Source organism: Anastrepha ludens, chromosome 6 (genome assembly GCF_028408465.1).
Source record: "Anastrepha ludens isolate Willacy chromosome 6, idAnaLude1.1, whole genome shotgun sequence".
Classification (NCBI taxonomy): domain Eukaryota; kingdom Metazoa; phylum Arthropoda; class Insecta; order Diptera; family Tephritidae; genus Anastrepha; species Anastrepha ludens.
In genome coordinates this window covers 48,647,392-48,672,361 of record NC_071502.1, presented here as the reverse complement: position 1 = coordinate 48,672,361, position 24,970 = coordinate 48,647,392, and the positions used below count along the sequence as shown (strand labels likewise).

General features: G+C 36.8%; 1 protein-coding gene across 1 annotated transcript in view; it reads right to left on the bottom strand.

Annotated features, from left to right (window-relative positions):
• Positions 1-269: 269 nt before the first annotated feature.
• Positions 270-24,970, bottom strand: part of LOC128867051 (uncharacterized) — a 145,928-nt gene continuing 121,227 nt past the window's right edge. The window contains exon 7 of the mRNA XM_054108146.1: positions 270-1,086. Within this exon, the coding sequence (XP_053964121.1) occupies positions 947-1,086 (140 nt within the window). The 3' untranslated portion in view covers positions 270-946. The remainder of the gene's footprint in view (positions 1,087-24,970) is intronic.

Here is a 24,970-nt window from a genome sequence, read left to right as displayed (position 1 = left end):
TTCTAGATGAACTAAGAAAACTGAGAGAAATTCCAAAATTTCAACTTTTTGGAGGTTTTAAAGAAAAAATGGCTTTCTATAAAAAAAAATTCACTTCAACTTGGTATAAAATCTTGAAAAAATTTTTTTTATCTATTTTGTTAGTTCAAATAGAAGAGAATTTAATACTGAAAGGAACAAACTATGATTCATTTCAAAAGGTTCATTAGTTTTTTTCATTCATGTACGCCAATACAAAGAAATCATAAAAATGAAAAGTCGAGAAAGAAGATAAAGTTTGTACTATAGCTGTCCGGCCACAGCGTAACTACCTAACGCTCGCCTACCTTTGGCTTTGTATCTACGGAAATATTGAGAATTAGGCTCTGTAACTTTGTGTGAATATTCTGAAATATATTAGGAATCGCTTAAAACGAAAAAAAAAAAATTGATTTTTTTGTCCTTATAAACCAGGCTCGCCCCTTAAAAAGTTGGAAATTTTGATCAAAATTTTATGAGTTTTTCTGAGCTTCGTACAAAGTTTGAGAATTACGAAGGAATGAAGGAAGTTTAGTTAAAATTAAATTTAAAAAATTAAATGTCAAAATTTATGATCACAAAAGGTGTATGGGTATTTTTTTGTCAACGGGTGTATGTAGATTTACTCAAATATCTGCTAATATTATGCCCGGGATAATGTTATTATATTATTAAACTTAAGTATGCATATGCCTGTGTAACTGTGTGCATTACTGTAGTTGTGTGTGTCTATATAAATGAGTTGCTCTACTTTCGCGGCTTTACAACAGCGCCGAATAGCTCAGCTCTCTTAAATCCTGCTTCTATGTGTGTGTGTGTGTGTGGTTTTGGTTTATTTTTGTTTGTGCTTGCGCTTGTGTTTGTGTTTGCTATATAACTAAACTGACAGCGGCCACTTGTGTTGTTGTTGTTGTTATTGCCGCTGTAATTATCCCAGGTTTACATGCACATATGTTTGTAATATTCGGTAAGCCATGGCTATTATAGCAGTAATGCCATGCAAATGCGTTTGATATGATTTAGTCGATCCACCCACATGCCCATGGTACATCGCTGCCGGATTATCACCTGTTGAAATAAGATAAAATGTAATAGAATTTAGTTTGTTTAATTGTTCAAGTGCTGAAGTGAACATATTTCTGATTAGCTATTAAATGGAATTACAACAAGATTATGAGCGGTATTTTTTTAGAGAATTGTACATTTTCGGATTTAACTAAGGTTTTTCGAAATTTAATAATATATAAATGTAACAAAGAATTTGGATTTATTGCAAATTACGTGCTTCCGACCGCTTAGAGTGGCAATTAGTTAATATTTTTTAATCAAGCTCAAACATAACATTTCTTCTTGTAAATGAGACATTTAGATTATTACCAGAAAAGTAGTTCAGGCTTAGTACAAATGTATGTATGTAAGTATGGAACTCGTAATGGATCATAGGTCGACCGCGAATACATTTACAGTAAACAACTCTTTGGAGCTAGTTTCAATACAGGGTTTGATTGAAAAGTAATGAGCCTTCTCGCGCAGAGCGTCTGCCAAGCGATCAACCGAATCGGCTGGTGGGGGAAAATGATCGTTGGACCTTCCCCTTCCGCTAGAAACCGGTGCCAGTTCGCTGGCAACAGCGGTGCAGTCAACATCGCTCCGCGTGTTACTCGATCAAATTTTGCGTGAAGCTACACAGTTTGTACCTCCAGGAAGCACGGTAAACGCGGCATTTTACAAAGAAGTGCTCCTTCGGCTGAAAAACCGCGTCGCTCGGGTTCGGCCCGACCTCGTCAACAATGGGACCCTTCATCACGACAATGCGCCGGCGCACACCGCCTTCCTCTGCACCTCTGTATTGCCAAGATGGGGGTTCCGGTGCTTCCCCACCCACCCTACAGCCCAGACCTGTGCCCTCCGGACTTCTTCTTGTTCCCGCGCCTGAAAAGAAAGCTGAAGGGGAGGCGTTTTGACTCCATCGATGCGATCCAAAAAACTGTGACAGCCGAATTGAAAGTGATTCCGACGGATGAGTTTAAGAAATGTTTCCTGCAGTGGAAGGACCGCTACCAGCGGTGCATTGACGCTCAAGGGTCCTATTTTGAAGAATATTAGTTGTATAAGCCAAAAGGTTTAATAAGACTGCTTAAAAAAATAAGCCTCATTACTTTTCAATCAAATCCTGTAATCTTCTATACATTACGGCCCAAAAAGTTGGCCATTTTGCTTTCAATATTCTTCTTGAGTTTCTCTTACATTATTGGCTTGCTTTCATAAAAAGTTAGTTAATATGACCCCTTAAAATTTATTTAATTAGTTTTAAATCGTACAAGATGACCATTTGGCTGGGTGATTTCTCAAAATTAAAGCGACCTTCTTCATTAGAAAATCGAGGCTTTTCCTAGCCACGTGGCATGCACAACTACGAGTATATCGCTGGAATCACACAACAGTTATGTCGGTATTCAGCAAGTAGGAGTCACAAACGGAAGAGTATAGGAGAAGAGATTGTTGCACTTTATTTGATCTAAAATAAAAATGCCAACACCAGTAAAGTATTGTTTTCTTAAATAATATTTTCAATGAATCTCGATAAAACAAGTTTTTTTATGTTATAGAAATACGCGCAGAAAAATTGTAGTCAATTTATGAACCACAGAAGTCTTAAATTTCCCAGTCGAAAATATTTTCAGAAATTTTGTAGATATCCAAAATCGTTGTGTGTTCTTAATTTATTTAAAAACTGAAGCTGCATGTTAACTACACTCGGAAATCTAGAATTCACTTTGAACTTCGGGTTGGTAAGCACTGGCCACTGTCAGATATACCACCAGTTGTCGGAACGGTACACACTGTTCTCGATGCCGGTGGGCAATCGGGGGCCTGTCGTTATCTTCGGTAGGAAGTATGATGTTTTGATTCCAGATAGAGATCAATGGTTAAATCCAGAGAACCTACGGGATACCATCACACTTTTTACACCAACGGATCCAAAACCAGCCATGGAAGCAGATCTGTATGGTACTTAGACGAAGACACTAAGTACTCCTATGCCATAGGACAGATGGCCACGGTATTCCTTATGGAAGTCTATGCCATCTTGAATTTGGCGTACTGGCTAATTGCGAAAAAGTGGCGAGGCAACAGTATTGGAAATTGTAGTGACAGTCAAGCTGCACTGAAAGCCCTTGCTAACCCACGCTGCTCTTCGAAGTTAACCTGTGAATGTAAGACAAAACTGAACAGTGTTGCGAAACACAACAAAGTTAGTCTTATTTGGTTGCCTGGACATTGTGGTATTGCAGGGAACGAGTTAGCTGATAAATTGGCGTATTAAGGCTCTGGAAGTATGCCACTAGTCCCTGAACCCTTTCTAGGTGTCAATTCCGCATCGATTCAACTATGGATTGACGACTTGATGAGGTCTAAACACAGAGGTTGTTGGTCTGAGTTGAATTCGTGCAGAGTAGCCAAGTGTTTTGTGAAAGAACCAAACAGGAAAACAGAGAATTTTCTTCTAAAACTCAGCAGGAAGGGCCTGAGAGTGCTGGTGGGTGTAATCACAGGGCACAACGTCTGGGGTCAGCATATGGCTACCATGGAGGTCGTAGACAGCCTATATGCGATATGCCTATCCTGTCGTGAGAATGACGACACTGCAGATCATTTTTTCTGTAGCTGTCCTGCATTTTCCAGAATCAGACTTAGGGTATTGGGTTGCGATACACTGAGAATGGTGTAAGTTCATACTCTTCCTCTTCCGTATCTCTTAGAATTCATCAATGAATCCAGGAGATTTGTGGATGAGTGACCTCAAACTAATTTATTCGTTTTTATCATCCACCTTTTATCTTTCGGCCGCCGTAGCCGAATGGGTTGGTGCGTGATTACCATTTGGAATTCACAGAGAGGTCGTTGGTTCGAATCTCGGTGAAAGCAAAATTAATAAAAACATTTTTCTAATAGCGGTCACCCCTCGTCAGGCAATGGCAAACCTCCGAGTGTATTTCTGCCATGAAAAAGCTCCTCATAAAAATATCTGCCGTTCGGAGTCGGCTTGAAACTGTAGGTCCCTCCATTTGTGAAACAACAGCAAAACGCACACCACAAATAGGAGGAGGAGCTCGGCCAAACACCTAACAGAAGTGTACGCGCCAATTATTTTTTTTTGTTTTTTTAGTACAATGGTCTACTGACTGAGTGCCTGTCCAACGCCCCACAAATCCAATCTAATCTAGTCTAGTCGGGTTAGTTAAATATTCATACACACAAATATGCACCCAACTGTTCCATTCAAATGGCTCATTCCAAAGCTAGCCCATCGTTTCGAGAAATCTTAGCTATATTTTCAAATTAAAAAAATTTCTGAGCGATTTTCCACCTTTTTTCAAGTTCGGTCGGTTTGAAATAGTCCTCGTTCCTACTGAGGGCAGTTTTGTAAACGGGTTTCCAATAACAGGTATTATTGGTGAATGGATTGCGCTATCGAGAGATGACTAATGATTTTTATGGCCCGAATCGGATGGTATCGATCTGGACAAAGTTCATTTTCAACAAAACGGCGCTACGTGCCACACAAGCAACGAAACCATTGATATTTTACGGGAAAAGTTTCCGGACCGTGTTATCTCTCGAAGAGGTGATCATAATTGGCCACCGAGATCTTGTGATTTAACACCTTGTGATTTTTTTCTTTGGGGCTACGTGAAAGAGAAGGTCAACGCCAACAGCCCAGGGTCGATTCGAGACCTCAAAGATGGAATTCGTGAGGCTATCGGGGACATAGGGCAGCCACTTTGCAATTCGGTTATGGAAAATTTCATGAAAAGGATATTGTCCTGTAAGCGTAGTCATGGTAGTAATTTTCCTGATGTTAACAGCATACCTTTCTCTTTATAATAAAATAAACATTCGATCATCCGATTAAAAAATAGCATTTTTCTTTGAATATCAAAATAAAACCTCTGTTTGGAAAACACTATTTAATCACAAAAAATAAAAACGAAAACTTGCAAATGCTGTAAAATATAATAATCGCTCTGTGCTTGGTGAAAAATATTTTCTTAACACCATATAACTTCCCAGCTATGCTTTCCGAGCTTTTGGTGTATTGCTATGAAGGTTTGTGGTCTGGTTTTGCCTTGATAGAAAACAAGTTCATTCTTGTGCAACAATTCTTTTCACTTTTGGTCGATTGCCTGCTTCAATCTAGTTCTTTATTTAGCAGAGGTTCCACTAGAGCATCTGGCTCGCTGTGAGCAGATAACTGGGAAGATTCTCTCCTCTCTTTCAATCTCACCAAACACGCTACAAGTCCTTCTTCGACGTTAATTCGGGCTATGGGATAATTTGGATAAGATTGTTTTCTGCTATTGTTTTGGTATGTATCTCTTTTCTCTTTACCCTCCGCTTCAAAAATAAGTGGACTTCCTTACGTTTTAGCAAAGAAACACAGACGTCAATTAGGTCGTAAAGGGTCTTAAATATCAGCAGGGAAGCTGTCAATGTTTCATATTTGAACCGAACAACAAACCACCCTATGTTTCGACTAGGAGCGATAATATTTGTTTTTGTTATAATAGCTCTTTTTATAAATGCCGTCTAAAAGTATATATTATCAAGAAATAAAACTAAAAAAAAATTACGAGAGGATGGGCTTAAAAGTTGCAGTTGAACATGCTTCCATCCTTCCTCGATTGGGTTGCGGAATAAGTTCACAGCGTCTTTATATTTTCTTTTTTTATAACGATTTGTTTGCTGTTGGGTAAAGGGTAAGTATTCATTCGATAGAACTCTTTCGGAAGTGGAATAAACAGGATGCAAAAATTATTATTTTCGACTCCTGCTCTTCTTTGCTTTTCACCGAGCTCAAAAAGCTGCCGAAGGAGCCCGTGACATTTGCAGCGTGTATGGAGAAGGTGTCGTAGGCGAGTATACAACAGGGAAATGCTTTGCAAAGTTCAGAAATGGCAACTTTGACGTTTGACATCGCGCAACGGAAGGTCTTCTGAATTCGATGAAAAACGTCTCAAAACACTTTTGTAGGAGACGGTTTCCAAACCAGTCGTGAATTGGCGGAAAATTTTCAATTACATTTATCCAAAGAAGATCATGATATGTGTTTGTTAGGACTGCAGGGCGTGGTGAACTGGGAAATGCTTGAGAGTGCCACGGTCAACAAGGAACTCTACATTGCTCAGTTGCGCCGAGTGAATGAGGCTATTTGACCAAAAAGACCTGATCGACATTGTCAAACCATACTCCTTCACGACAACGCCAGGCCCCAAGTCGTCAAAGCTGCACTCCAAGAGCTCGAATGGAAAGTTCTACAGGATCCGACGTATTTTCCGGTCCTTGAACCGATCGATTACCATCTTTTCCGCTCCTTGTCAAACCATATGAAGGGCATTACCTTCGATAACAAAGATGTCCTTAAAAACTGGTTCAACAACTTCTTTGACACCAGACCAAGCGATTTTTGGCAGAACGGCATCTAGAAATTGTATTATATATTATAAATTTATAGTTCAGACACCACATTTGACATTTTGCGTGGTTTAACAGATATAGTCGCTTTACTTGAAATTTTATGTAGGTGAAAGTTCTAGCTTAGTGAGCCTTGTATAGAGCACAACGTATTGGAGTACCAGCTTTCTCCTCTAATTTGTAACCGAAATATTGGGTTTATATATGTCTTCTTTTGAATGATACCAGAACAGTTTGATCTGGGCTTAAAATGACACTCTTCTTTACAAACCAGTACGAAACTAGCAAAACGCCCTTAAAATTCATTCCATTTCCACTTATTTTTATACAATTTGTATCCATTTGTCCACAGAAAACTTGCTAGCTTCACAGTGCTAGCTTTTTATACTGGTATTAATGGCGAATATAGATATTAGTGCAAAGCCATGGATGGAGAAGCACCACAGTACAGCAAAGGTTTATTTAGTTCAAATTGTGGCTGTTTGATATTTGCGCCAGCCGATGTCAAACAACCGTGGCAACAGCGGAAGCGAAATGTAACAAAATAACGTTTAACCAACGCGTTATTTGCTGAGCACTAAAGCAGTTTCACTACTTCTCACTGCTTGTGATGGTCTCTCGAATAATTTCACTGCATCACTACTGCCGCTGTGGTTTTGTCAATCCAAGCAAATGCTACACAATAACACAAATAGTCACCAACGCAAACTTAAAATACATATCTGTATACATACATACATATGAATATTGTACTTATATATATCGATAACAATGTATGTGTAAGTCTCTGCGTAAACCACTGATTGTTGTTGTGGTCGCCGCTTTCACATTCTTTGTTTGCCATCAACACCAATGTCGCCGCTTTGGCCACAGACTTACACACATGCGTGTTTTGTGGTACGTATATATGTCATCAATTCGTGAGTTTATGAGTGTAGATTTATTTTGCTGGGGAGCGAATGATTGAGTACGGCATTTGGGGTGCATAGTGACCCTACAGGAAAACTCATCAGTATCAAGCCGATTTGCTACCATTGAGTTTAGTACAGTGCCTATAATTTATATATTATAATAACTGATCTCTTTTGTATAGGCGACTGGTAAGTTTTACACGTCGATATATGAGATATTTTATTGAAAAAATTAAATTTTAACTAAAATAGTTGCCACTTTCAGCACAAAGGCGCATTGGCAGAAAGTTAAGAGGATCATTGGACTCGATGTTTTCGAGAATTAAATAAATTCAGTTTTCTTCTGTATTTTACAAATCATTCTACGCCACTTGAGCAATTTCTCTATTCGACATATAATATAATAACGGGTGGTTAAGTTTCAAGGGCCGGTGTTGATTTTGAATAAAATACAATGCTTTTAAGAAATTATTATGATTTATCCTTATTATGATAATATTGGTATGGCTTAATTACGAATAAAACAAAATATTGGCAAAATGACCGCCGCGGCCTCGGCAGCACACCTCCATCCGATGGTCCACATTTTCGATGATGCTGAGGCATAATTGAGGTTCTATGCCGTTAATGTGCCGAATTATCTCATCCTTTAGCTCTTGAATTGTTGCTGGCTTATCGACGTACACCTTTTCTTTCAAATAACTCCAAAGAAAAAAGTCCAACGGTGTCAAATCACATGCTCTTCGCGGCCAATTGACATCAAGCTGATCAATAAGAATTTTAGTTCATGAACTGTTTTTAATTGGGGTAGTCACGCTAGTTACACAGTGACTAAAATTATACCACTTGCGAAATGAGCAATTCAAGTTGTACGCAAAGTAGTTACTCTTACATTAAATCAGAAACATTTACACTTTAATCATTCACCCAAATAGGATAAGAGGGGTATAAATGTTAATGGAGTCAATCCAACTGCGAATAGTTAGTTTCACGCAATAAGTCACTAAGATCAGAGGATTGGGTTAAAACTTTCATTTGCACTGGTTAATGTTTCTTCAGTAGGAGCATTTCTTTGTTGTTGGTGTATTATGAAGATGGGGACAGAGTGGTGCAAAATTTATTAACAGGACGGGAAGTTGCTTGCTCATATATTGATTATTTCAACCATAAGTTACATCTCATTTTCTATGCGTTTCATGAATTGATGATTAATTTTCATAGTGTATTTTAATGATTTTAAAATCTTGCTGGCCCGTGAGTCTCTCTGCTATGAAATAGTGCACTACAATAATAATAATAATAATACTAATAATAATAATAATTGGCCCGTACACCCTTTTTGGGTGTTGGGCCGAGCTCATCCTCCTTTTTGTGGTGTGCGTCTTGATGTTGTTCTACAAATGGAGGGGCCTACAGTTTCAAGCCAACTCCGAACAGCAGATATTTTTTTATGAGGAGCTTTTTCATGGCAGAAATACACTCGGAGGCTTGCCATTGCCGGCCGAGGGGCGACCGCTATTAGAAAAATGTTTTTCCTATTTTTGGTGTTTACCAAGATTCGAACCTACGTTCTCTCTGTGAATTCCGAATGGTAGTCACACACGAACCCATTCGGCTGGCTACGGCGGCCGCCTATAGTGAATAAAAATGCTCACCCATAAGTGACAGCTGACAACTGTTTTAAGAGTTATTCCTATGGGAAGAGCTATCATAAAAAATAATGCGTTATACTTTACCTGCAAAGCAAACTGATAGCACTGGCAACTAGTTGAGAAGTAGTAGATCTGACGGCAGGGTATTTATTTGAATTGTTAACAGCTTCGGATACAGGCAATATAACACGTGTATATTTGGTAGACTTTTCAGTGAGTTTGAGTAGGAAAATATGTGTAGGCAAACACTCTTGCAATGCGTAGGTTTAGAAATTCCTGGCTCGTGGCTTGAGCCCCGCGTGCGTAGTTCATGGTTTTACAATTTTCATAAATTACTTTTATTGCACGCGCAGAGAATATTTTGTATTGTGTAGTTTAGTGAGTGTAACAAGGGTTTGCTCAAACCACAAATAACTGTCACTTCAATAGAATCGAAACAAAGCAAAATTTAAGCAAAATATTTTAATTCTTTTTCAGCGATCTGGCTTTTATTATTTATGCTAGATGTATACATTTACTGAGCAAAATGATCAGGAGGAAACTAAAAGAGGTACACAGCTGGCAGGGATTTGAATGCAGAAAAAATGGATTTATAGTAGAATTCTGAATAGAGGTGCAGAGAATTGCTGCTTTGTGTTCTAGAAACTAAAGAATCCCCAAAGTTTCTACGAAATTCCGTGAAATTTGTGTGCCCCGCATGCTAAGGTGATGGTCAATTTTAGAGGAGAAACTTAACAAAGCCTCTAATGTATTAATCACAACGGAAAGCCTTATAGGACCTGCAATATTTGGCTCTGGTTTCTTGGTATATTGGATTATGCGGGGATTACTCTCACATTAGTATTAGGTTAAATACAAAATTTCTACTCGATAGACTTAGTTGAAAAACACTCAGTGAGGACATCGGCGCTGGGATTAAGGGTAAAGGAACAATTGATAAAAATTGCTAAAATAACGCTTTTGAATGTAAGGCAGTCCCAAAGAAACTCATCGATCTCGCAGAGCCACTATGTGCTGACGCAGGCTGCCGGATAATGCATGAATGACGCCTGGGTACCAAGTTGCGGATACTGACAGGCGTACGTCAAGGCTGTGTTCTCTCGCCTCTATTTTCTAACATCGTACCAGACCTTGTAATGAAAAACACTAAGTTTATGGGTGAATCACCTAAGATTTGCCGAATCAATTAACGGGCCTTCAGTAAGCAGAGACGCTATTTGCCTGCTAAGTCATACTTACTCGGCTTTGGCATCAAAACTGTAAGCAGTACAAGAAGTAGCAGCGAAGGCATGCTAATATAAAAACTTAACATCTTAAAATGATGAACTGGAAGATGTATAACCTTTTTGTTATATGGGCAGCATTATGTTGGCATTAGGTGGTTCAAGTGAAGACATCAAAAATCGCATGAAAAAGTTCTCAGCGGCATTTGGTTCGCTTCAGCCCATTTGGAATGATTCACATATTTCGCAACGCACGAAATTCAAAATCTTCAATTCATATGTGAAACTCTGCTGTATGGATGTGAAACCTGGAATATCTCAACAGTTGGCAATAATGCACTGGAAGTCTTCACAAATCGTTGCCTGAGGAAAATCTTCAAAATATGCCGGACTTTGTATCAAACGAGGACTTATGGAGCAAAATTCAACAAACGCTGGTGCTACTTGAGATGCGAAAAAGAAAATAGAGCTGAATTGGCAGAGACCTAACCATTACTGCCATTGACTGTAACCCATCTGGTAGCCGTGCAAGAGGGAGAACAGCAAATACCTGAAAATGACTTATAAAACTGGAGTGAAGTCAAAGCTTTGGCGTACAATCGACCCGAATGGAGGAATCTCGTTGTGATCATATGTTTCAACTTGGAGTTTAGGATACATACATACATATATATGGCAATAATTTACAAGGGCTAAATGACAGTTCAGACTACGTCATTCCTCTGATATCTTTCAAAAGAGATCACGTCTCCCAATCTAAGTTGCTGATTTTGCTTGGCTAAATAATGAGTTTTCCAGTAAAATCCCAGTTTTCAACTATAAGCTTATTGAATGAATTATTTAGTGCACTATTCCCAAACCTGAACTCAAGTAATGGGAAGAAATCACTCTTCCACTTCAATGCCGATATTTCTATTGCTTGCCAGGTGGCCCTTAGGAGGCAGTAAAAACTGTAATGATTAAATCGTGTCTTGTAGTACAACATAGTGCATGAACGCTTTAGAAGAGATCATCGGTCCATTGAGCATGACAAATGTAGTGACAGACCGTCGACATCGAAAACTGATGAAAACATTACTAAGTGAAAGAAAAATTGATTAAAAAGCGCAAATTACACTTTAGAGAGCTGGAAGAAGACTAGAACATTGCTTATGGACTCGGTCAGGACATTGTGGGTATTGATTTAAGTTTGCGCCGTGTTGCTGCAAAGTAGCAAAGTATGATTTCCAAGACCGAATCTAACCCAACATTCATCAAAAACAGCCTTACTGGAGACGATAAGTGGGTGAGTACGACATGCAATCCAGACATCAGTCGAGAGAAAAGAGGGCTCCTAATACCAAAAAAACCACGTTGATTTCGGTAAAAAAAAGCGATGCTCACAGTTTTTATGAATTGCAACGGTAAATGACAAATTTTTATCAGAAGGCCGGACAGTTAAGGGGGAGCCTGGTTTATGAGGTCTAAAAATTGCATCTCTTTGCGATTTTTTTTTAAGGAAAAAATTAATTTAGCACTGCAAAGCTTTTTCAATATTTTAATGAATATTTAAAAAGTATAACAAATTTTTGTACTGGTTAAAATAAGTTGAAAAAAATGTTTAACATAGAAATTAGTAGAGCGCTGCAACGCTGGAGTTTCCAACTGGCGTCAAGATACAGCTCGTAATTATTATCTAAAGCAAAAAATTCAAATGGATTTCTAATTATCATGATTTTTTATTCTAGATGAACTAAGAAAACTGAGAGAAATTCCAAAATTTCAACTTTTTGGAGGTTTTAAAGAAAAAAATGCCTTTCTATAAAAAAAAAATCACTTCAACTTGGTATGAAAATCTTGAAAAATTTTTTTTATCTATTTTGTTAGTTCAAATAGAAGAGAATTTAATACTGAAGGGAACAAACTATGATTCATTTCAAAAGGTTCATTAGTTTTTTTCCATTCATGTACGCCAATTCAAAGAAATCATAAAAATGAAAAGTCGAGAAAAGAAGATAAAGTTTGTACTATAGCTGTCCGGCCACAGCGTAACTACCTAACGCTCGCCTACCTTTGGCTTTGTATCTACGGAAATATTGAGAATTAGGCTCTGTAACTTTGTGTGAATATTCTGAAATATATTAGGAATCGCTTAAAACGAAAAAAAAAAATGATTTTTTTGACCTTATAAACCAGGCTCCCCCCTTAATAGGGACTATTACTTGGGCTTTATAAAATATTTCAGTGAAGGATTCGTAAAAAAAAAAAAAAATTGTGGAAAAACAACTCATTATTCATGAATTTTTTACCAAGAACGAAAGGAATAGCAATCTAACTGTCTTCGAATTCACCTGATATGGTTCGTTCGAGTCAAAAAACGCATCTTCATAGCGTTTTAACAGCTGAAAGGAAGTAGTGACAAAATCGAAGACAACTCTGATTGCTAAACTGATAATATAATTCCAAAAATGTATCGAGAGCTGAATCAAGCGCTGGCAAAATTCATTCCAGTTGATGGGGTTCAAAATATTCCCCGATTATATCACTTTTGAGGAATAAACTTTTATTTTGAGTTTTCTGAATATATTCCGGAACCTTTCGGGGAACAGGATGGTATGCATATTGATATCTGATTTGCTAAAATTCGCTCCATAAAAACTCTTCGCAACACTACACACAGGTACCAGTTCTGGTCTATATGGAACTAGTGTTGAACGTAAGGATTAAATTCACTTAACTTAAATGTCAAGTGATGCCGACATTCAGGTACATTCAACACTTAATCCTTAACAACGTGCAACTTTCAGATATTTTAGCATTATTTTGATGTTGAACGTTTTATGTTGTAATACTTTTATGTCTCTCGAATGTGCTTAAGTTGGTTAAATATTTATATGCAGATCCTCGTGTGTGTGATGTGTGTGCATAAGTAAATTTATTTAATGCGATAACATATTTAATGCAGCACAGTCCACGAGGTGGCTCTTTATTCTCCAATTTTTGCTTTGCACAAATAAGCTGCTGAAGCAGTCATACAGTCGCTCTAACAAGTGTATGAAATTGCTACATACTGTTTAAAAACATTTTCTTGATTCCTTTCTATTTAAAAGCATATTTAAATACATAAATACTTATCCAATTTTTTGCGTCGTTGAAATTTTAAAATTTTGCCTTTCAATACAAACAAATTGGCATAGCCATGCAAAGTCAAGTAGAGTAACTGGCAATATGAAGTGATTAAGTTTTCTTTTATTTTTGAATATAGAATATATATATATATAAAAATGAAACGATGTTCGTTTGTACGCATTTTGTTGGGCCGATACGAGGCCAATTTTATTCGTTCTTTTTTCATATTATAGGGATCCACTAGGGGAAGGTTTTTAGCAAACAAAAATTTCTTTTAAATATTTTCTTCATATAAAAAAAAGAAAAAATCAAAATATTGTACAAAACAAAACTTGCTCGATTCTTAGATTAAAGTAAGTTTCGAATCGACATTCATTTTATGTGTACAACTTTTTTTGAATTTTTCCTTATTGTATACAGAAATTTCAAATGATTTGAATGAAAATTTTTTTTTTTTTTTTTATTTCTTCCATAAAATATTACACCTGTCGTTAGACAATAAGTAATTTGATTTACAAAAAGATGGAATGAGAGTGATATTGAAGGGCCAATGCCCCCAAGCTCTTTTAGAAGAAGTATATACATATTATTTAAAAACAAGTGGTTACCAAACAATGACATATACGATTAGTTGACAATTGATTACAAGGATTTTGCAAGATCTGTTGGTGTTTGAGGGTTAAGCCGACTTTGGGTAGATTTTTCTTTATTTGGTAGTCTTCTCATCATAGGATTTGTATGCGTTAATAGTATATTTATGTGTCTTCTGCTAGCGCTTTGTATTGTTTCATCAATAGTATCGATGTCAAGGTCGCGATGAATATCTGCGTTAGGTATGTACCAAGGTGCATTAGTTAAGGTCCTAAGTATTTATGAAAATAATGTTTCAATTCAATTGAGCAATGCTTTCTTTGACCAATTCTATATGGAAATGAATGCGTTTGCAAACGATGTTTTCGGCTATGAACAAATGTTGGAATCGAATGAAAAAGGAAAGAAACGCGAAATGATAAAAAAAATTCTTGGAAAATTTAAAATGAATGGTGCTTCATTGGAAAAATTCAAAGGTAATAAGAACATACACAAAATAAAGGTAGAATTCGAATTTTTAAATTTATTTTGTTTATTTCTCATTTTTTCAGAAGTACACCACACAACAACTCATTCCAACTCTGATTTTGAAATCCTGTTGGAATTGGTGATCGATAATTTTGTCACTATAATGGTCAATGGAAATTTGCGTGTATCAGACCCTGCATATTATTTACCATATCAACTTTTTATGGAACATATAGACCAAATGAACACAAAAAAATAATTTAGTTTTGTTTTGATTTTTTGCAACATTTTGGCTTTCAGTTAATACAATAAAAACAATACTGTTTTTTCGTGAACACAAAATTCTAAATTTACTACGTTGTTTGTTTAGAATTTTTTTAGAAAAAAAGGAAATTTTTTGGTTTTGAGGAAATTTGTTTATTGTTGCTATTTGTGAAAGCGTAGATATTTGTAAGTATTTGACTATAATCCTAAAAGTTAATGGAATACCACTATGATACATAGAAAACATTTTTTCAAAGGGGTGTTTTCGAAAATTATAAAAAAAATTGTTTTCAAAAATTTTGAAGAAATAAAGTAAAAGAAAAAAATTTCGAAAGCATGAAATTTTTTCAAAACCAAATTTTCCTCAAAAAGATAAAAGAAATTTCTTCGAAGAGGTGTTTTTCTAAAATTGCAAAAAAAAAAATTTCAAAAATTTTAAACAAATAAAATAAAATAAAACTTTTTCAAGGGTATGAAATTTTTTCAAAACAAAATTTTCTGAAAACCAAAAAAAATTAAAAAAAAAAATGGTGTTTTCAAAGCATTTCATATTCCACTATTAATAGAGAATACATTTTTTCGAGGGGGTGTTTTTCAAAGCGGAAAAAAATCTTTTTTAACAAATCAATTTAAACTTTTACAAAAGTATGAAATTTTTTCAAGAACAAAATTTTCTCAAAAACGTTAAATTAAAAAAAAAAAATAGTTTTTTCAAAATATTTAATTTTCAGCAATTAACTGAGAAGAAATTTGTTAGAGCGAAGTGTTTTTCAAAACTTCAAAAAACACTTTTTAACCAAAAAAAATAAGCCTTTTTTAAAAAACAACAGGAATGATAGCATTGCCTAACAATTTCTGCACTTTTGCACAGTCTAAAGAGGCATTGATACAGAGTGTATTTCCAAACATAGTTCAACATTACAAAAACCATGATTGACTCAGCGAAAGAGCAATTTTAGCTGGGAAAAATAAGAACGTCAATGATATAAATTCAGCTATTTTAGATCAAATACCTGGTGACATAGTTGCGTATAAGTCAATGGACACTATTACTGATCAAGATGAGGTGCGGTATTAATTTAGAATACCCAATTTTTTCTCATGGACAATTGTATGTAGCTTGCTCACGAGTTGGCAAACCATCGTCATTATTCACGCGAAAGATGAAAAAACCAAAAACGTTGTCTACCAAAAAGTGTTACAATAAAGTTCGAATGAAATTTTATCAAAGAATTTGCTTTGTTTCGTATTAATTTTATTCTCCTTCAGCAAATCATTGAATTTATCGTCTAGCGAAGCGGGCGAGGGTACGCTAGTATATATATATTTATAAGAAATCGAATAAAACAGATTGTTTCTTTAGTCGAATCCCCATTTTTTATAGTCCTTATACGTCACACGAAATTTTTTTTTACCGAAATTCGATACAATTTTTTAACACACACATATCTGACGCCTATAGCTATTTATGCTATATTGCTATGTACAAAATCTTACTTCTACTTTTGTTGCCAAAATCCCATGACTTTAGATAATCACCAAAAGGGACTTTTCAGAAATTTCGAAAATTTTGTATAAAAACATAAAAAAAAAATAAAATCAAATAATGCAGATATTTTTCATTTTTCTTCTCTATACAGTCATTATACATTCAAAAATTCCATTTTTCGACATTTTCCACGAAAAAATGCTGCAAATCATCCCATCACCTCACATATATGTGTGTATACGAGTGGGCGTATACTTTGCTAATTCTGAATCTCTTAAAAAGGAGTGAAATTTACTCGATGATAAAGATCATAGGGGTTTAAAATATTATACTACAAACATAAACCGTGCGAAACGAAATTCTGTAACTACAATAAAAATATCAGAAATTAATTTACATATAAAGCTTTATTCATCATCATAGCATCACAGTTCGAAGTGAACCAATGCTTCCGTAACAATTCGCCTCCACGTCACTCGGTCTTCAGCTTTTGTTTTGACATCAGATGCCTGTCTTCTTCTACGCCATTTTTCCATTTCTAGGGATCAAAATGGGAAACTTTGCCGAAGGAACCATACCTCTAAAACGAATTCTGATGCCCCCCAATTTGGGTCGAATTTTTTAGTTTATTTTCTCATGTAAAGGCCAAAAATGATGATATTTTGAAATGATCGTATGGGGAACTCCACAGGGGAGCCCCAGGGGGTGTGCCACTGGCATTCGTGGATCGGCCGTCCAAAGTTAGTGGGGGTCGGTCATACATTTGCACTCGATTGGAGCACTCTAAATGGGTCAAAGTGGGATTTTTCAAAATATGTCCCTACCCAAAAGTTCGACCCAAATTGGGGAACATCAGATTTCGTTTTAGAGGTATGGTTCCTTCGCAAAGTTTCTTATTTTCATCCCTAGAATACGATTTTCACAGAGCAATGAGCGATTTTTAAATCGACCGTCCTAATCATTACCCACATACAGAATGTGACCGTACCATCGAATTCTTTGGGCTTTAGCTTTATTACGTACACAATTTAAAAACTTCTCTGACCAAATATTATATAAATAATTTTGTTTCATTAAATAAATTGTTTGTAATTTATTTTTATGGCTAAATAGTCGCTATCCGATTCTTATAAAAAAAGTTAAGACCTCTGTTTTATCTATAAGATTTGGAGCGGATTTTTTTAGCTTAACATATTTTTATCAGTCTGCAGGACATCGCTCTGGAGACTTAAATATTGTATATAAATAAATAAAAAAATAAATTAGTTAATAAATAAATGGTCAGAAATGCATTATCTACAAAGGTCATCATTCACCGACAGTCACCGACAGGCACTAACCGACACTAAAATAATCACTGATAGCAACAAAGTACTCCTGGATGAATACCGACATTAAATTTAGTAGTCTAGTCCAGAAAATAGCTGTTTGACCTTCGTTCGGGATTTGAGGTGTCTGTGGACGCAAAATAGCAGTACTACGCTTTTCGTTGACAGGAGCTCAGTATTGGCTAGGGCCACTGTAGGCAACATGTCCCAATTGAAGTTTCACTATTTAATAAATATTTAATAAATACCAAAAAAAATTATAATAAATATGCCAAACCTCCCTTATCAAAAGTTCATACCAGCGCAATCCACTCATTACCAAATGCAATTGAAAGCTTAGCACCAGATCAGTATGGAGAGTTGCCGGAAAAGTTGTCCTGGATACTTGAAGATATAAATTAACACTTTACGAGATATTCGATTTCGAGTCTTTTTGCTGGTCGACCACTTCTTTTAAATGTTTGTTGGCAACAGCGGAATGGGTTGATACGTGACTACCATTCACTAGTGTCTATTTCGAATTGCTGGGCACGAAATATCAAATTATTGAAACAAAATTTACTAGCAGCGGTCGCCCTCGGTAGACAAGGCATAAAGCTGGACCTGCAGTGGAAATTATTAAGGCCACAGAAAGCAGGAGAAGCTCGGTAAAACGACCAATAAAGGGTCTAAAGGCTAAATATATATGTACATATATAGGTACATACATAAGGGGTTTTTGAAAACATGCGCCAATATGTTGTTTAAAAATTTAGATTCTTTCAGGTTCCACTGTTTTTATTCAATAATATATGTTCCATTATTTTTATTCTTAATAATTATGATATATGAAAAATTACATCATTTAAATGTCCACCATGACACCCACAGATGAAATCTGCCTAACAGTCGATTTAAGAGCCGATGTTGAGAACGCCGGGATATCGATGTTGACGGTTGTTCAGCCACTCTGCGCTACAGCAGCAGTACTCTTAACAGAATGTAAATTTTTTGGTCTGCCAGTTCCTTTTCTATGCTAGACAGAACCAGTTTCCTGAAATTTGTTCACAAACTATTGAATTGTCGACTCATTCTGATGATTATTGCCACCAAAAAAATCACGAATGTTGCGATGAGTTGTTCTAGAAGACCGCCCATTTCCTTAGTAAGTGTCAATATTTTTAACGCGTTATTCTAGCGTGTAAAATTGTAAAGCGTCTTTCAAAAGTGAATAATTCCTAGGCAGTACATCTTTGTATGCCTTTTTAGTCGGAAGAAGTAAAGCAATAAGTACAGACGTTTTCGGAGGCGAAGTCCACGTGAATGCCATGGATTTTTTATATTAGAGGTTTTTTTCGTGGAAAAAATATACGCAGCGGTGGCGATAGTTATCAGAAAACACATTTGTTGTCACCTAATATTCCATGGCCCCAGTGATATATGACTAAACGAGTCACAGTCACACAGTAGAAACCCACTCATGCCCATCTTATGCAAATTGCGTTGGATTTATGCTTTCTGGTTGAGATGGTTTTCCAAACTATTTATTGCGCTAGAAAAAAATTGTTGAGGAAATTCTAGCATCCCTTTGGATTCATTAAGTTATTAAAACTAGCCTGCCATAATGGGATCATTTCGAATTTCTATGCAGTTGAGCAAAATTTACACACGAATCGTTTTAATATAAATGATTAGATCTGTTAACTTTGAGTGCAAGACATACGGATCCAGATTAAATTCAAGACTTCGATTAGTTAGCATGTAACTGTATTAGATTATTTGTACAGCATGACGTAATGCGAGTGCTTTGTGTTGAGCTGTTTAAAATACCTCCACCACCTAAGCCAACCCCACAACTACTCGGCCACAGCACTTCGGATTGCAAAGAATCCTCTACGCAAAATATCCAGCCGGTCAGCTAGCTAAGCAATTGAACTGATTACATATAGATGCTTTTATGGGATATCCTCTTATTTACTTGCTTTTGTCGCATACGCGACTATTATTTTTATTCTGCTTACCACCGTCCAAGTACATAAGTAAAAACGATTTTAGTTGAATTTACAAGTCTTGCACAATAGCTGGGAATTTAGATGAAGAGTTCATTAGGGCATGTCCATCCATAATGTGTCACGGTGTAGTTGTGCTCTTCGCTGTTGTCCTCGTTGGGTCAGTCGTATGCGTTGCATTGGTTAGCTGCTCGAAGCATTGACTAGTATTTATGTTTGGCTGTGTGTAAGACATGGTGTAGTAGTATGTGTGCCTTCTAACATTGTAGTAGCTGCCATATATAAGTACATACATCTACGACAAAGTACGTTAACCCTTACATTTAGGTATATCCTAATGGGGTCATATGTTTGCATGCGAATAATAAAAATGGTCACATGGTTTGAGATTTACGAGACCTTGTAGTTTCTAATACGAAAGCCTCAGTTTGTGTTACTATTTGGCGAATTTGGCCATTTTTATTGCACGGTCCTTAGCTTATTTTTTAACAACTAACTTATTTGAATTGTTAAAGTGCGTCATTGAATTGCCATTTAAAAGAAACGCAATGCGCTTTAAAAAAGAGAATGAGCATAGACATGACGGTCGTTCAGGTAAGTTGCATTAAATATTTCTTGAACCTGTATGTACGCAACAAATTGCACTTTCTACTTAGAAATTTATTCACCAGATATAGATCTACACTTCTCAAACGGTCGACTAAAACCAGCATAACTCCAGTACTTCTTTCAATAAGGGCAATATATAAGAATTTAAAATATAAAAAAAAAAATTTAGTTCCCACATCATTTTCAGGTATGGTAGCGAGCCACCGATCCATAAAACAATGTTAATACAGCAGAAAAACTCATCTCCAAGCTCGAATAATATTCGCTGCCTTATATCTATACCCCATCCGCCACTATCCACAATAAATAGACGCATTGTGCAGTTTGACTAAATTTGTAAAGGAGTTTTGGAATAGTGCCGGTTCAGCCTCATCCACGTTCAGCACCCACTACAATTGGTGGAAATATTTTTATAAAATTATTTCTTCTTTTTTGGTAACATCCTTCCGGGACTACTTTCTGCATTACTTTGGAGGGCCCAGAACGGCATCCATAACAGACCAACTCCAGGCTCGTCTCCTTGTGTTTCTGTTAATTTTTTTTTGTAGTACGCCCTCGATGAATCTCATCTCGTTACCGGGTTCCAGCTGTCCTCGCGTTCGAGCATTTTGCTGATTATATGGCTCGGCGCTATGTCGCCAATCTGCTTCCTCGGAGTATCTCTTTCCGCGAGCCATCTGTCACAACTGAAAAACGTGTGTTCAGAGTCATTTCTCGGCGCTTCGCAGTATGCACTTGGGAACGCTTACCCTGCCCATGCGGTATAGAAATCTCCGGAAGTATCCGTGGCCCGAGAGGAACTGAGTTAAGAAGTAATTCTCTTTCCCGTAGTTCCTTTGGATCTATTTGCCTATTATGGGAATGAGTTTCGTCGTCTATCTGCCACTTGGTTCAGTTCCATTCCGCTACGCTAGTGATGACGGGTTTCTTCTTGGAGTCCCATGCAACCATTCGCTCCCGGGGCTTGAGGTCATGCGAGTGGTAGATGGAGGCAACTCTGAGTATAACAACCATATCATTGCTTCGGCCAGGACTATTATTACGGCAATGGCCTTGCCCATCACTACGGCTATGGACATACTACTCCATATTTGCTGCATGACTATAACTTTGATTAAAACTACGATTGTGAGTTTGACTAGAACTATGACTGACCGAATATTACAAGTAATAATACAACGACTATGGGTATGCCAATAATTATTACTATGTTATGGCTATGATTATAGCTGTGAATATGATTATTACCATCAGTGTGACCATGACCGTGACTATGACTACGCTTTTGACTATTAACTATGATTAAAATATTGTAGTAACAATGACTATGATCGTTACGATGGTTTTGAATATAACTAAGGGTAGATTTATGACTTTTTTTTAATAAGGGTGTTGAAATCAAAATGTCACTTACACTATAAAAGGGCCGTTCCACCAATGGTATGTGGAAACTGCTCTCACTAACGCTATAACATTCAATCTCTTCGGCTGATTTTCACCTTGGAACTGCATTAACATTTCTTCAAGGTGGAGCCGTATTTATATTTATTGACACAACAGATTCCTATGTCCGGGTCCCGCTCCTGTAGGCGTATGGAGACTTTACCTGTACGTCCTCGATAGTATTAAAACCGGTATGTCTATGCCATCTCAGTGTTTCCCCCCTTCCCCGTCGCTAATGTGCGAAGATTCAGAATATTTCTCTCAAACCCTGCCAGGTACGCCTCATCGGATATTGTCATCGTCCATGCTTTTGCGCCATACAATAGAACGGGCATGATTAGGGCCCTTGAAATGTTAGCTTTGTACGTCGAGAGAGGACTTTACTACTCAATTGCCTACTTAGTACAAAGTAGGCAAGAGAGATTCTACGTTGGATTTCAAGGCTGACATTTTATAGGTGTTAATGTTGGTTCCTAAATATACGAAGTCTTTCACAATCTGTCAACAGTGACGTGGGTGCCGATGCGCGAGTGCGCCGACTGTTTGTTTTTCGTTTTGTCCTCGTTCCTATTCGCTTTGTCTCTTTATCCAGCTTAGAGAACTCAGAACTAACAGTGCGGTTGGTAAGGCAGATGATCTCAATATCATCGGCATACGCCAGCAGTTGTACGCTCTTTTAAGTAAATCGTGTTTGAGCGATTAATTTCTGCGGCACACACAATATTTTCCAACATCAGATTAAAGATGTCGCATGACAGAGGGTCATCCTATCTGATACCTCGTTTGGTGTTACATAGCTTGGAGAGGACATTCCCAATTCTTTTGGCGCTGCTGGTATTCAACAACACCGTTTTACGCAGTCGTACTAGTTTTGCGGGGATAGCACATTCAGACATTGCGGCATATAGGTAACTCCTTTTTGTGGTGCCGAATGCGGCTTTAAAATCACCGAAAATATGGTATGTACTGATTCCTTTTTCATGGACCTTTTCCAAGACATGGTGCATTGTGAATATTCACTAAAACGTGGATTTTCCAAGTCTAAAACCCCAGTGATAAGATCCCATCAATTGGTTAATGGTGGTTGTCAATCTTTTGCACAATACGGTCGATAAAAATTCGCACGCGATATTTTGAAAAGTAATTCCGCGTTAATTGTCACATATTGAAGAATCAGCCTTCTTATGGATTGGGCAGACCACACTTAAATTTCAATTGGCAGGAATGCATTCATCTGGCCATTTTTGCATAGGAACTGATACGAACATCTTACCAGCAGTCCGTCGGCTCCTGCGACTTTGTTGTATTTAGCCATTTTATCCCTATTCGAACCATGCCACGGCCAGGTAACGGAACAACAGTGCCGTCCTAATCTATTTGGGTATTGGGATCTTCGCATTCTCAAAGATACCCAATGTTATTACTATTCATCAAGCTGGAGAAATGTTCTCTTTATAACTTAGGCATGCTCTGATTGTCAGCCTACAATTCGCTGTCTTAGTTTGTACTGAAAATCAGAAGCCATAAGAACAAAGTAGGTCATATCCGTTGATGGAATTTCTATTTATAACAATACCAATTATGATTTGGTAATTTTAACGTTATTTATGGCCAGCAAAGTAAATGACTTTAAAAAATTATAGCAAATGTCTTCAAAAGGGGTAAGTGCGCCTGTATGTAAAATTGTGTACTTATAATTAAGTAATCTTCTCCTTGAGAACTTAATTTGAAAGACCTATTCCAAGAAAGTTAATTACGAATGCAATTTTTGTTTACTCGTCGTCACGTTCTAGGCTTACTAGTCTTTGTTTTTATTTTCACTTTCATAGATTGAATTTCTCAGCTGTGTGCGCGCAAGCAATAAAGCTATCAAATTTATGTCTGCCAGTGCACCTCAATCTAAACTCATATATGTATGTAACTGTATGTGCAGAAAGGCACATGTGTTCGGTGTAGCATTTCCATGTCTGCCTAGTCCTACCTATATCTCTACTCGTGCTTATACTGACTCCCTTCTCAGCTCGCTGTCTGCTGTCTGCGATTACAAACACACGTTTCCATTGTACGTTTTTGTGTACACATAAACATCCATATGTTTGTACATTTTTTGTGGCCTCTTGAGAAATTCCTTACAGGCGCATAGACATTCAAGTATTTGCAATTATCGCCACAAGTGCAGCCAAAGCGAAGATGACAGGTGCTGAAAAGCAATTTAATTTATTGGCAACTCAAGGCGAATAATTTAAAGGGCACTTGTTGCTTTTGATTGTGGTAAAATGGTCTCACACGTATGCCGGTTACATCCACATATATAAAATAAGCAATATTATTGGAAATTGTATTGAAACATGACGAAAAAAAAAGTTAGGGCAGAGCTCCTTTTGATTTTCCCCAAAAAGTGTAGTAAGATAGGTAGGCAAGTAAGCAGTAATTGTTTGGATATACAGATGCGATTACTTGTATACAAGTAGAGCTGTTAGCTATGTGCAAATATATGGCGGCTTAACAATTAAATATTCAGTGTTATAGATGTATACAGTAGAGAGAAAAGCCGCTTTGAAAGGCATTATAGAGTAGCTCTCAGTTTATTCATATAAATTTAGTCTATGAAAAAAACAGTTCTATACAGACTATAGGAAAATATAGGATTATTACTAAAAGCATTAAAAATTCATTAGATACTAAAGTAAGAGTTCAAAGTTTTAACGAATTCACATTTTTCTAAGGAAAAATCAATTGATATTGAACTCGAAATCTTATTTAATTCACCATGTGCATAGACAGCTGCACAAATTTCAAACCCATTTAATGTATGGAGCAGCATGTAGGTGTATTCAAGTATATATTTTATATATGTGTAGGTACGTGGCAACTGATTGTTGTTGTAACAGCGTAAAATACAAAACCTTATTTAAGATGTTTCGCATGATTCGATTTGGGTCAAATATGCACCGTTTTGTATTATAATTTATTGCCGTTTTAAAGGTAGCTTCATAATACATATCCCATAGAAGTCTTGGCCCTTATTGGCGTAAAACTCTAGTAATCGAAATTCACAATATTCTTTTGATACAAATGTCTTATCAGTTGGGAAGTTTTGCAAAGAGAGAAAAAGGTGGTAATCGCTTGGAGTCAGGTTCGGATGCAATAAAACTTCCCACCCAAGCTCCGAGAGCTTTTAGCGAGTCATTTCACAAGTGTTGTCCTGTTCGAGCACAAAGCCTCTTCTGTTGGCCAATTCTGCGTGTTTCTGGTCAATCGCTAGCTTCAAACGGGCCAACTGTTGAGAGTAGAGATCTGAATCAAGGGTTTTGTCATACGGTAGCAACTCATAATAGAAGATTTCTTTCAAGTCCCACCAAATACATAGTAGAACCTTCTTGGCCGTTAGTGCTAGTTTG